At 36.3% G+C, this 14,924-nt stretch overlaps 1 protein-coding gene across 1 annotated transcript in view; it reads right to left on the reverse strand.

The window, feature by feature from the left end:
- Positions 1-11,311, reverse strand: part of OTOGL (otogelin like) — a 130,330-nt gene extending 119,019 nt beyond the window's left edge. Inside the window, exons 1-6 of the mRNA XM_032346910.1 lie at positions 11,232-11,311; positions 10,120-10,159; positions 9,066-9,114; positions 4,508-4,574; positions 2,667-2,765; positions 932-1,086 (exon numbers count right to left, since the gene is read on the reverse strand). Of these exons, the coding sequence (XP_032202801.1) occupies positions 932-1,086; positions 2,667-2,765; positions 4,508-4,574; positions 9,066-9,114; positions 10,120-10,159; positions 11,232-11,307 (486 nt within the window). The 5' untranslated portion in view covers positions 11,308-11,311. The remainder of the gene's footprint in view (positions 1-931; positions 1,087-2,666; positions 2,766-4,507; positions 4,575-9,065; positions 9,115-10,119; positions 10,160-11,231) is intronic.
- Positions 11,312-14,924: the final 3,613 nt, after the last annotated feature.

Here is a 14,924-nt window from a genome sequence, read left to right on the forward strand (position 1 = left end):
TGCCTCATAAGTTAACTTTCAGTAGACCTCATTTCCTTTCTGGGTCACAAGGCTTTTGTTGCTCTTAAAAAACTTCAAAGCCTACTTTTTAAAATTTGCACCACCTAGGAGAGGAGAATCTAGGCAACTTCAATTTAAGTTAGAAGGAAAAAAGAAAACAGAGGTTTGAACAAATGATGCCTATGGAGAGTTCTAGCTTTTGAACAGGATAGCACAGCTGTCTCATGACTCTGCTTGGAGACAGCTAGAAAGTCAGGGCAAGAGAGTGAGACAGGGAAAGAGTCCTGACTTTTTTACTTCAACTAGAGCCACTCTGCAGCTTGCATTCTGAGCAGTCTCTTAGGAATTCTTCCAAATCAAGAGTTCAGCTAAACACTATCTCTTTGCACTCAATTATACAGTATGAACCAACCTAGTAAGTGCCTGTCTCTATGTCCTTGGGCCTTGCTTCTGTACTCCATTTCCTGAATGCCAGCCTCTGATCACACTAAGGGGTGCCTTCAAAAAAAAATTAATCCGGGGGAATATCATAATGGTAGCATCAGAAAAGAAATCTGTATGAGCAATTTGGTTAGCATCCAAACCCATGCCCTCTTCAAAATGTTTGAATACAATCTGAATGATGGGGATATGAACCAGAAGTGATATTATGACATTGTAATATAGACATTTGCCTTACCTATAACTCTCTCCCACACAGATCCAAACCCTTCTCCCAATCCAAAGCTCCATCTCAATAAGAGAGACTCAATTTAGCTACAAATTGGGTCCATGACATTAAAAACGAATCCTTCTTCTTCCCCAGTCAGAGCCCCAAGTATTTGCACTATGATTACTATATATTTTCCATCATTTGTGCACACCTTTAAAAATATAAACTTTGCCAGGAAAAAAAAAATCTTTAAGTTAATTATGCCCTAGGATCACCTACCCATACAGTGTACTGAGGCTCCAAATTACCACAGTCCTTTGCAAAAATGTAAGAACAGTTTCCTGGGAAATAATAGTAAATGCCATCAAAAGTTTCAAAGTGGTACTGTCCCCAGGTTTTGCAAATCCCATCTCTGCCATTGCCCATGTTTGGCACTGAAAAGAAATAAGACAATATTTAATTGAATAAAAGAAATTATATCCTGTTTCTGGCAAGGTTCAGTTATGGTAGGTGATTCCAATTTTCATGAAAATAAATATTTTCTTCTTTGGTGGTCAATATCACAGAAAGAAACAACCAATATAAAATTTTCAGTTGTTCTCAAAACTATTAAACTCTCCTAAAGGAAAATATGGTTTCCAAGTTGCTTTGAAGAAAGGTTTTGTGTTAGAAACGTCTTTAAATTTTGCTCCCAGAAGAAGACTAGAAGAAGTGAATAGTAAGGAAAATGATACAGTAAAAGAAGGTAATAGAGATAAAACAAACACAGTGGCTCAGAAAAGAAAGAAATGTTACCACCGAATGCCCTAAATATTTGCATAAGCATCAGTAGAGTGTTCCAGACTCTGCAATTCTTTCAAAAATATCTCAATAGTATTCACAGAGAAAAATAACCACGACAAAAGAAAGATCATGTTTATATGTCTGAGACCTTGGGATGGGGAGCATTAGTCATCCAAAGGATGCTGGAATTTAGGAATTCATAGCCTTAAACTGGCCAAATGTCAAACAATATTCATCTTAAATCATACAACTTCAATTCTTATTGCCTTTGTGACTACCTCCCTTCTTCCCTTTGTGGATAACCCTCTATTCTATATTAACTTTCTAGGTCCTTCACTTTAGAATAATAATAATAATAATACCTTTACCAAGCACTCAATATAAAACATTTTAATGCACGCTGCTGTAGGGAGCACAGAAATAAGGCACAATCATTGTCTTTGTGTGTGTGTGTGTGTGTGTGATTTTACCTAAATTTTTTAGCCTTGACCAACATTGTCCTTTTCAGGAAAAAACAGAGCAATTCATTGTTCAGTCTTCTCTGACAGTATGCCTTACCTCCGTTGCAGATTTTCACAGAATCTTGTACTTTCCTTTATAGCATGTGGTTTAAGTATAATGAATATGTATCTCTTATGCATTGTTTTTTTTTTCTAGACTGTAACCTCCCAGAGGGCAGAAGCATGTCTGTATTACTCACTATTGTATCCCCAGTGGCAGGTCTGGGATTTAGTAGGTACTCCATGAATACTTATTAAACAAATTAATATTTATCCTTACTGAGGTAGGAACCTATCCCAGACAATGTGGTTAAAAATGTTTTAAAGAACCCTCTGCCTTTGAAGAACTCTCAAAACTGTGTCTATTTTATATACAGAATGTCCAATTAATTCAAAGTAAGAAAAAGAGTGGCTCCAAATAATAAGTCTAATTTATAAAGCAGAAACAGAAACAAGTAAGAACCTTGTTTAATGGACTGATATCATCCATCCATGAAATGGAGAAAAAAAAAAAAAAAAAAAACCTGAGGAAGTAGTAGAGATCAGTGAGAAGGGAAAGTGGACATATGCATTTTCTTTTACATTATTTCTAGATTGTCTGAATGAATTAGGGACACAAGTTAATCCATAATACGATTGCCTCAACTCCCAGTGCATGAACACTGATGTAGCCAATTACACCTTAAAATTCTCCTTGACTTATAATTCTCTCAAGTAGCCCTGAAACTTACCAATCTGGCACCGTGTCCCAAGTGCCTGAAATATTTGACAGTCACATGTACCAGTCTTAGAACAGAAAGCTCCGTTAAGGCATTCATGAGGACAAGAACCTGAAGGACAAAAAAAAAAAAAAAGTTATCTTCTGGTGTGCATCAGTTCTTATAAACATAATATGTCAAGATTTAGCTTGGACTAACTGTAACCATTATTAATTCAAACAGAACCCTGGGCTTCTTGCCTTGATGAGCTAAAGAATTAAGCCCATCGAGTCTCTATCTAGTTCATTTCATTATGTGTGCTGTGAAACAAGAAAGACAAGCTTTCACATCTCAGACTACCCTGAGAGCAAAGGTTAGCTTCCTTCAAGCAATTGAAAGGTCAAGTTCCCATGTAAGGAATCCCTGTCCCAGATGATGAGAACCAGAAATGAACAAGCTGCAGAAGATTCCATTGACGGAGTTTGGCTCGGCTGCACGTCCAAAGGGTTCCATCTCCAGGAATGAGTGTTGTCTTAAAGAACTGTCCATTGTTAGCTCAGGGAATCAGACAAAGTATTTAAAAAACCCAAACAGAAACTCTCATTTCTGAGAAGAAGAATTAAACATTTTTTTTATTAATATGTAATGTATTATTTGTCTCAAGGGTACAGGTCTGTGAATCATCAGTCTTAACACAATTCACAGCACTACCCATACCATATACCCTCCCCAATGAAGAATAAAACATTTCACTCAAAGTGTGTGTGTTAATTAATCTTCAGGCTCCATTACAAATAATCCATTCTTTCTGACCCATACTTAATTTTAATGGGATCTAAACCAGCCATCACCAAAAATATTCTTTTTCATGGAAAGAAACACTGCCCCAAAGGATTCTGTTGAAATAGGAAGCAAGAAACCATGAGCTTCTGAGTAAGTTTTGGAAAATGCAAATGAACCACAGTGAAAACTTTTCCTCTAATAAGGAGAGAGGACAAGGAGCAATCAGCAAATTTCAAACAGGAAGAATTTAAGTAACACATCAAGAGAATGAGAACACATCTTCGAGTCACCACAAAGTGGTACCTCTTGGACTACGTTAAGGTCGTGGAAGACAGTTAACTAGCTGAGATGATTAAACCCAATTCTGCCCAAGTCAAGAATTAGAAAACGCCATTGTCTTTCTACCTTTAAGATCCACTGAGCTAAAATATCTCTTTACATTGAAACACCTACAAGTCTCTAAGGACATCTTAACTGAGGAAAAATGAGCTGTTTCAATTTTGATCATCAATATAGGTAAAAATTTATGTTTTTCACAAATTTAAGTGAAATTTCTTCCCCTTTAAATTTTATCTTAGATCACAATCTTACACTTTTTACAATAAATAAACAAATGCCTAAACACCTAGACAAACACATGTATCTCCTTCAAAAATTTATCTACAAGCCCTGTTTATTCTCCTGAAAACAACTATCAATCCAAAACTAGCCAGGAATTGCTATATTTTGAGTAAAATGAAAAAATTGAATTAAAGTTCAAGTTCTCCTCAGCATTCTGCTTAATGAAAATGGGAAATGGGTAAGTAAAAATAAGGAGGCCAAGGAAACAAGGAGCCAGGAAATGATGCAGAAAAAAATTGTTTGATACCCAGATACTTCCTGATCACAGATTTATCAGCCTACTTTAATTGTTTAATCCTGCTTCTTTCCAAACATAATTCAAATTTTTACATGAAGTGAACTTAACTGTTCCCATTATTACCACCCTGGCTCAGTTTCTTCCTTGCATTAAATGGCAATAGTTAATTCACTATATCCCTCAAAGGGGACTTTCAAGAAAGCAAATACAAAAACAAAGGTGTGACACCGACCTTTTATTTTGCTCTCACCCCAATTAATAGCTTCATGGAAGAAATATCTTGAAGACGTTGCTTCCAACTTTGAAAAACAGAAATAAGAATTCAAGACAGTTAAATTATTTAATTCAAGCTCAATAAGCAATCAGGAAGTCTGGGAAATAGCTACAGATACAGAAATTATGAATTATTGACTCTATTTTGTTGGCTTCTGGAGGCAACAAAGGAGGCTCCCAGAAGAACCCTTCGTGGTTAGAGGACAGGACCTCAAGGTTTGGTTTTGCCTCTTACCTGACTTTGACGAGTCTCTGTCCTCTCTGAGCTCTTTCTTCTCCTGCCTCCTTGTCCTCCTTGAAAAAGAACCTGGGTGGAGTCTAATCTTTACATTAACTAACTGCTTTGCCTACAGAAGAAGTTCTTCTCTGATATTTCCAAGCACAGATGGGGCTGGAGAAAACACATGGGGCTGATGGACCAACAGACGGGGACGTCCACACTGCCTGCAGAGCCATCTGTGAGGACACCAACCACAGAAGCTTCTGCTGCTACAGAGAGAGTGTCCCCCCTCAGTCTCCAAAGAACTGACACTTTGAAGTCCGTAGAATATTCAAATGTATATTTTTATAGATTTCCCACCACTTTAGGGTAATGGCTAAGAGTATGAATTATGGGATCAGAGAAACCTGGTTGAGAGTCCTAAGTCTTCCAGTCCATATTCTTAGACAAGTTCCCTAAACTCTTAACAAAAAGAAGTTTTCTAACCTCTTAGCGCCTTCTTTCATTGTCTGTAAAATGGGAATGATGGGTACCTACTTAATTGTGCGGTTATGACAATAAATTCAAATAATGTATGTAAAAATTCTGGTGTAGTGCCTCACATAGAAAGAATTAGCAATAAAGATATTTATATTAATCTAAGCAGTCCTGACGAACCTTAAGATTTTTGGAAGTCAATAGAGCTTACTAGCAAATAACTGTGGATTACTGAAACTAATTAATTAAGGATTTTTATTCAAACTCAGTGATAATTTAGCATACGGTCTAAAGCAATGTCCTTTCAAATAGGATTTCTATGTTCATCAGAAGAACATACACTCCCAAAGCCTGCCATGTAATTGTCAAATTGAGTACCAGATGTTGTCAGAAAATCTGGAAAGGGTGAAGACAAGAAAAGACCGGTGATAGGGATGTGACTTCAGGTCCAAAGTCCCACCTCAACAAATCCCAGTCTCCTTTCCACACACACAGTTTTATTTTAGTATTTTCCAGCGAAGCAGTTTTTCTTTTAATAGCCAAACCTGCTCCAAGTCAGAGAAGAGGACTTCCACACTTTCTCTCAACTTTAATACTCCTTTCTAAACTCCTTGCTTGATACTATGCCTCCAAGTTCACTGTTTCCTGTTCTTATTTCTCCCAGGTTTCATCCTCACTGCTCAATCTCTCCTTTCTGCTTTTGCCTCTGTCTTCAAATTAAGTTAAACTCACAACAGTCTCTGACTTTGATTCCCCAAGACAGCAAATATTATCTTGTCTGTAGCCATCTTGTTTCCAACTGCCTACCTCTAGCACAGCCACCATTAATCCTGGGCACCAAAATCTGACTTCAGCTCCAGTGAATTATCTGCGATGCTCACTAAAAGTGTATAGTGACTTCAACTCTGCCTCATACAGGCTTTTAACCTTGAACAAACTGTTTAACCTATGCAGCCTCAGTTCCCAATCTATAAAATGGAATAAGAGTAGAACTGTATTCAATGAAATGGAGAGAGTAAAGCCCCAATAGTAGAGCTGGGCACACAACAAGGGTTGTAAATGTTACCTAATTTAATTATTAAGCAAAAACTGAATACATCAGACAAGAATAGACCAAGACTAGAAATATAATTTTTTTTGACTCAACTCAGGCTACACCTCCTTGGAAAGGACAATTGCTCAACATACCATCCTTCTGGCCACAGAAGCATCCTAGTTACCTTGGCAACCTAATGACCACATGTTTCATGCATCATTCCACATTTCACCAATACTAACACAAGACCCATACATAGCTTTTACTTTTTTAACCAACCTGAACTCATAATGGCATCTTACATTTATAATTGGGAACACTTTTGTTTTTGAGTCATATAAATAACAGCAATTAATGGCATCTTAGATACGATGAACAAGCTGCACAGAAATAGTTTCTTTACTCGCCTGCCTTCAAGAGGCATTGAGTATCTAGGCAATAAGTACCATTATTCATTCTATGTCTCTAGCACTGTCTCTTGAATGTCGTCAACAAATACCAACTGAGTTGAATTTAGGCATTATTCAAATAGGAATAATCTGCCTGCCAAGCCTGTTCAGAACCGTGACTATAAAAGATTCTCTTGAATCTCCCTCCGCATCCTGTCAGCCCACCTGCATCTGGGTTTCTGTGCACATCAAGACCCTTCAGCTTCAAGCACTGGTTTCTTTCTGTTTCTGCCTCAGGGCAAAATCCAAGTAGGAGAGACCACAGAAAACGCCTCCCTGGGGATAAAAGGTCCCCCAAAGGCCACACCTCAATCAAGGAGAGACAGGAATCAGTAGATAAGTACGGGCAACTTCCCCCATTCCTTGGAGAAACAATTCCACAACTAATTCTACACAGCTCCTCAGGGGGCCCCCCACCAAGCCTGAGCCTCAGGAGCCCCTCCTCAACATACTCTCTAAGATTTGCTCCTTCCTGGTCTCACTTTTCAATCCCACACCAAATAAATTAGCTGCACCTTAGTCTGCCTGAGCACCTGCTTTTAGGAGACAAATTTTGAAATGTAACCCAAATGCAAAAGAATTCCAGGCAGTGGGTGCCTACATTCACATAATCGATAAAAAGGTGACAGCCCATTCTTCCTCCTTGCTGATAACATCTCCACAGGACGGTGAGAAGCACAGAGAAACCATCTCCAGGTGAGAAATCTAGAGAAAAATGTGTGTGGCACAGAAATACACCACAGGCAGGGGTCCGTGTCTCCCCTTTCTTGGCTCTTTGTGTATCTCATCGTCAGCATATCTGAACCCTTACTTGCACAGATGTCTCTCCACCAATGCTCCGTCTTGCTAGAGCAGGAGTCGTGAATCAGCGGACAAGAATGGCCTTATGTCAGATGAGATCCTAAACAGTGCAGTGTGAGATTATGACCTCACTGCTTTTCTTCTTCAGCGTTTCTTCTTTTAAAACTTGTTCAGATATTACATAATGTTGGTGCATGTTCTCTAGCTGCAGGACATTGAGGAGCCAGTGTAGGTGGCCTGTTCTTCACTCTCTCTAAAAGGGAACTCAGGACAAGGTAAGTGTGTTCCTCACCTACTAACCAAAGTTACCTCTGTTGGGGTAAATGAGACAAATTCTAGAAATATCTAAACGGACAACAGTATAACCCCAACCAGAGGTCACTTTATGTGATAACTTTGGGATATATTTCACAGATTTTGACACTGGTGGGCTCTCCAAAATGCAGTTTCTTCAAAATTGGATTTTCTACTAGAGTCATGCTGATGTCTTCTTGTGGATAACATGGTCAACTGACAAACATGTAGTTAAATTTCTCAGAGAAAAGCCATTTTAACCACTTCACATGATACATAAGTATTTACGTACACAAAACACTTTTTAAGGAAAATTTTAAAAAAGTGTTTCCATTCCAGGCTTTTGCCCGTCTAAGTACAAAAAAAATTCTATTGTGAATAAGAATAAATTAGTTCTGTCCTCTAAACTGTCAAATCCATCTTCTTCATTTCTCTTTAATTAACACGAAAAATATAAAAATTCAGGCCTTTACCAGAAAATACTAGCAGCATGGATTGCAGTTCAGGATTTGACAAAGGCCTCCTTAAATACATAAGCCATTTGTTATATAAATACCCACATCACATTACTTGCCCACACGCATCTTTAAGTTAGGATTCTCCTTTTTCCCAACTGTTTTTTACAGACAAATATATTTTTTAAACCACCTCTTTGAACATTCCAGTCAGAGTTTGAAAATATTGCAATTATGTTATCCAACATCCCTTATTGAAGGGGACCTGGCCAAAAGGGCCTTCTTGGATTCAGGGCTACACGACGCTCCAAAAACAAAGATCGCCTCCCCCAAAGTGTCTCTCATTGAGATTTGTCAGACACTAACAGAGCTGTCTGTCAGGACACCAGGCCACCTTCGACACCCTTTTGCACCATGTATACCTTTCTCTGCCCCTTTTTACTTGTGTTTGTTCTACTGTCATTGCTCTGATATCGTGCTTAATTTTTAAACCAATTAAAAATTTCTGGCAAGTTGATGACATTGAATCTCCCACACACTGTGAGCCTATTGGTAGGTAACGGAGGTGAACAGCAAAAAAACACTCGAGCAAAAAGTTAATGTGAACGGAGCATGGATTTGAGGGTTGCAGAAAAGCAGTGGAGAAGTTCCTCTGCCTCTTCTCCTTCCTGTCTTGTTTTTAGCATTTATTCCCCTTCACAAAGGCCTCATTGTTGAAGTGACAGCGGAGTCCCAAAGCAGAATGGATTATTTCTCTGCCTCTCTCCATCAGAGGCATAACCTACCTGTGCTGCTAAAAGAGCTCTTTTCTGTCGATTTTCATTAAACCCGTTTCTGGAAGAAAACAAAAAGAACTTGTATAGTCAAAGGCCCCTAGGCAACCTGAACAAGCCTTTCCCAGGAGAGAGCTGATGTTTTCCTCCTGATTTCCATCACTTTATCAAAGAGGTCTTTCTTGGTTTAACATTTAAAAGGTCTCCCTCCCCTCTTGGAGGGGTTACGTTTGGGTGGTGGTGCTGTCTCATTTTACAAAATTCAAGAGTGTCCCCAGATCTCTCCAATCTCTGATGTACACTGAATTTTAGGAAGGAACTTCAAGACAGAGAAATAAACAAAATCTTGTAATATTGTAGCACTGACACACGGTATTTTCTCCACATAACTTCATAAAACTGCTGAGGTACGTATTTGCCAGGAGCACTTTTCTCCACATGACTTCATAAAACTGCTGAGGTATGTATTTGCCAGGAGCACATAAACTTTTTCCAAACATAATACTTCTCTCCCTTTTCATGTCATAAAGCACAGATTAACGTTAATGTGAATAAGCACATCAAATTGTGATCTATCAAAATCAAATGATGAATAGAATTCTGCTTTTCGTTAAGCAGATCAGTTAAGTCCAAAAATGATTTTCATTATTTAGTGCTAAAACAATTTTATTGTTTTATCATCAAAAATTGCTTTATGTTAAGATAGAGCACATTTATAATAAACAATGTATATTAATAATAACAATATAAAAGGGGAATTTACCCAACATAACATCTTTATAAATCACTGAAGTGAAATTAACATCTCCTTAGTATCTATAGTCATTGGACACCACCAAGAACTCATTTTGTAATTAAACTAAAAAGAAATATTTTTTCATCATAAATAAGGAAACAAATGGCTGATAATTTTTAATTTTTGGAACTGCTTTTAAAGAACACATCTCATGCCTTTACTTTGTAAAATATCTTTTTTTTTTCAAAAGCAGATACATTTGTCCACTGAGGTCTGCTCATTCCCATTAACCTTATGTTTTAGAGGACAGAAAGAACAAGAAACACTCACTTTGATACTTTCGTCAAGATGGATGATCCGCAAATATATCCTGCCAGAGATAAATATGTAGAGATAAGAATGGGGAAAAAATTATTCAGATATCTTGGTCTCATGCTCTGGTTATTAAACAGATCATTTTAACCTAGATTCTAAAACATAGACTGAATTTTGCTATGAGTTAGTTTGCATTTCCTAGTGGATTTTAAGCAGCCAATTCCCCGTTAATCTGGATAGAAGGAACAGGGTACCTAGATCCAGAGAGACATAATACAGTGCAAGGAGCACTAAAATTGGAGTCAGAGATCCAAGTTTTAGTCTCAGTCCTACCATTTAGTAAATGCCAAGGTTAAGCAAGCTAGCAAACACATAAATAAAATGATGGTAGTAGACAAGTGCATCTTGAAACTCCCCTCCAGTTCTCAATGCTCTATGACATTTTCTCCTTGGAATTTCAGTCACTACAAGGACTGGAAGATGGGGACCATGATCTTGCTAGTCTTCCATTTCAGTAACTTCTCCCACTTCCCCTACAAGCTCCAAAATATACAGCTCTTTTCAGGGATTAAAAACTAACAAGTGAATGTAAATAAATGCTTTCCCCATGAGAATATTCTATAAACATTAATTTATAAATAAAATTGCCATCAATAATAATTGAAAACAATTCTTAGCCCTAAAAAAAACAAAGCCCTTCTTACAAACAAGTTTTTACCATTCTCCTTTCGGTTCATGCATGAAGAAAACTTAAGTACTCAATTTCTCTTAATTTATTATAAAATTCAAATGTTTAAGTTATACAGAAAACTACTATAAATCATCTTTTAGAAAAGAAAAAATTAGAATCAGAGTTTCTTCCAGTATAGTTGCCTAGCATGATAAAATCCAAATTTTAAGATTTGAAGACTCAAAAAATGAAAACCGAAGTCCCAAATCATCTACCCTACTACGAATTTTCAAAAAGGTGGTCCATGTGTCATTTAGTATATATCCCTTCTAATGACTCCAAAGTACTCTTCTTATCAGTTGCAAGAGAGACTAAAACACAATAAAATCTTTTAAGATAAATAAATAAATAAATAAAATACAATAAAATAAGGTTAGAATTTCATATAGGTTCTTACCTTGTAATGAAAACAGTATATGAAGCAAGAATACACTCCGAGGTATCATTAAATTGAGTTTCCTCACAATGTTCATTTCAGTGGAGCCTTTCTCCCTGAAATGCAACCAAATTGTTGGTCTTTACTATGATGGCATCTTAGGAGTATGTGTATGTGTAGAGGGCTTAAATTCTTATAAATATAGCTTCGTAGTAAAGCAATTCGAAAAGAAATTCCAGTCTTTCTAACTACATACAGCATCTGAAGCTTTACAGGTTGCAGGCAAGCCTTTGGCTGAGTGTCTCATTAGTGATGCATGGCAGCTGCCTACCTAAGCCCGGATCAGTTACACCCTATCCCACTCCTGCACATCACACACCTTTTTAGTCTATACTAGCCCTTTACAACTTCTAGAGACAGCAGCATTCAAAATACAAAAAGTCTGTTGTTATCTCCTAATGTCACAGAAGATAACCATGATTGCTAGTTGTTGGTATATTATCTGTGTTTTATTCGTAAAATAATTACCTGTCTTTGGAAAAAAGGTGAAATAAAATCCTATTAATCATTTTTAGAATGTCCAGATGTTCCCATTCCTTTTTCTTTAGAAATTAAAAGTAAACTAGGATTATGTGTGCATAGTTTCAGTGCAAGTCCCATTACAGTGTAGTTTAAGTTGACATATTCCTGGGCCCACACATCTTCCTGGGAAACATTCTGCAACACAAGTAGAAAATAACACAAGAAGATATTCTAATATCTGATTTTACAAAGAAATTAAAGTAACTCATGCAGCCCCGAAAACCCTCCCTTCACACTCCATTTTTTTCCATTTTCTGTGATGAATACCTAATTAGACAGCAAAGGAGGGCTTCTTACTCCAGCAGGAAGCACATTCTGCTCTAGAAGCGACTGGCTGACTACCCTGCTGGGAATCACAGAACACTGCTAATATTTCATAATGAACCTTACAGAGATGATCTGAGCCCCATAAATGATTAAAGCCATGCTTATATAAGGGGAGTACATACCCTATAGTGGATTTCATCCATTATCTGCTCTATTACCACACTTGTTCACAGGATGGGGGCATAGTAGTAAAGAATGTCTGATTACACAGGAACTACCTTTTGAGACAGAAAAGCACAGCAGTTAGTTCTTAACATCTTGTTGTACTTAGACACCTCTTCAGTAATGAATTTTCATTCTTCTGTGAAGTGTCCTTGATACCCTATTATATTGCATGCCTATCTATTATATAGACAGTTTCTTGTCTAAGTCCCAAACTCAATGACCTTTCACTCTTGTTCTAAATGAACTTAATTCATTTCCATTGCCTACATGATTGCTAATTCCATGAGCCAAGAGAAGATGTTTGCCTATAAGTTCACATTTTTAGCATGAAAACACATATAATTCATTGAAATTATAAGACTACACACCTATCTACAGACACATTACTTACACTTGCACAATTCATTTTAAAATTTTCATGGATAGGTTTAAATAAATGAAGTATAGTATATGTTTAATAAATATTTATTGAAAGTTTATTCATGATTACTCTTAAACTAATTAGACAGTGAGTTAATATAATTCTAAACAGATAGGCTTAGTTATTTATGGTTATACCTTAAATATTTGTCCAAAATTATGTGTCTACTCAACCACAATAGAAACTATAAAATATTCTAGATACTTAAGATGGGAATACAGAGTAAATTTAAAAGTTAAGCTTGAAATTTACTTAGAGAATAATAATTTTCCTCCAAAGAAATTCTTACTTTTGTCCTCCAGAGAAATTTTTAAATTAAGAGAGCAATTTTTTTTATGCAGAATGTTTATTAACTCTCTGGAAAGGGTAGAAATTAAACTTAACAAATATACATATTCAGTCCCCTCTTTAATTTACAGTAGTTTTTCTTGGCTTCCTCATTTCCTGTATAAGTCAGTATAAAATAAAGAATTAAATAAAATAAAGTCTAAAATGAACCATAAATCAGATTTTAGGATTTTTTTTCCCAGTCTATTTAACTGCTTGTCTTTTTTCTTTGACTTTGAAGTTTTTCACAAGTGACACACATGTGGGAAAATCCCAAATAGAAACCAAACCTTAATTTCATGATTCAAAAAATAAAAACATTTCTGTAATACTCATAGTTTTTTCTGAACATTACCAGAACTTGATGAGAAAAGGTTAGTAAACAGAGATATAAAGGCATGTAAAAAGTATTTATTTCTAATGTGAGCTTTGATATTTTATGTACTTAGTTCAAATGTGACAACTCTGAACTTCTCATCTCAAAATTCATATAGTATCTTTAAACTCTTGATTCAAAATCATCACAGCCATTTTCACTGGTTTAAGTTGGAAATTCCAAGGCTATATCATCTGGTATTTTTATTATGGTTTTTCTGTTTTGAACTATATGCATTTAAAAACTATAAATTGTTTTTTTCTGCAGAAGGAAATTATAGAAATCACAACAGAAATTTTCAGGGTGACCACTGTTCTATAGAGAGAGGTTTAGTGTATGCTTTTTTTCTCTTGTTCCTCCTTCCAGGCTTACAGTCAGTAGGAGATTAGTAAAGGAGAATGAACAACAGCAAAGAGAACAATGACAAATCCCAAGGTCTTTTTCAACTAACTACATTATGAACTCATTACACTAAATGGTAGGTTGCATGAAAACAGGCAAAATAGACTTCCATGAATAGCTACAATAGAACTGAGAGTTTAGATAAAAGATTAGACCCAGAGCCACAACAAAGGAATTTATGACTATTGCTACATGTAGTTATTAATGTCAAAATTTAGTTGACAGCTTTTATATTTCATTCTACCGTGACAAAAGAACTTTGGCAAAAAGGGAGTCAGCTATCGGCTTGTGAAGAGATATTATGTTCAAAAGAAGTCTGAGGCGATACATAATGCATGGAATAAACAGTTCTCTTTCTGCTACAAGAGCACTGCTCATTTTCCCACATGGAATATGATCTTTAGAAAGTTGACACCTGACAGCCTATTGGACTCAACACGCCACATTAAAAACAACTGGCAAAGATGGGAAAACGTTGGCCTTCTACATCAATAATTTAAAAAAAAAAAAGAGTGTGTATTTTTAATGAAGTTCATTATCTTTGGGTAAAATGAATGTTTTTGGTGATTGATATAGCACTCATTTTTCATTCACTGAGATCAAATCTAAAGGAGATAACATTCGATTCCCATCATATCACATTCTACTCGTGAAATGCAATTATTTCTCACTTTCAGGTCCAGTGATGTTATCCTGAATTTGTTATCATTGAACAAACAAAAAGAATCCTGTATCTTTGACATGATTCTAACCACTCTGAATTTAACTGCCTTATTATGAGACAGTTCTGCAGTATTCTATTTATGCTTTCAGGAGGTGTGTTGCTTGGCAGTTTCTGAGATGTTTCATATCATTTAATTTACAAATGGCATTTTCTTAGCTTTTCTGGATAAAAGACATGATTATGCATCATAAGGGATATCTGTGTTGGCCGTGATTTCAATCTAAAGCCCACTCCCAGAAGTTAATGTATTGTATCTCATAGGGACATCCGTTTTTCAAGTTGCTATGGTGCCACTGATTTGCAATCCTAACTGATATCTTGAAAGAAGTAATGTTCTTACAACTAGTATTTTCTTGTCAACATTTTAAGATAATTTTAAGATATAATGCC

The sequence above is a fragment of the Mustela erminea genome, chromosome 6, assembly GCF_009829155.1.
Source record: "Mustela erminea isolate mMusErm1 chromosome 6, mMusErm1.Pri, whole genome shotgun sequence".
NCBI classification, from domain to species: domain Eukaryota; kingdom Metazoa; phylum Chordata; class Mammalia; order Carnivora; family Mustelidae; genus Mustela; species Mustela erminea.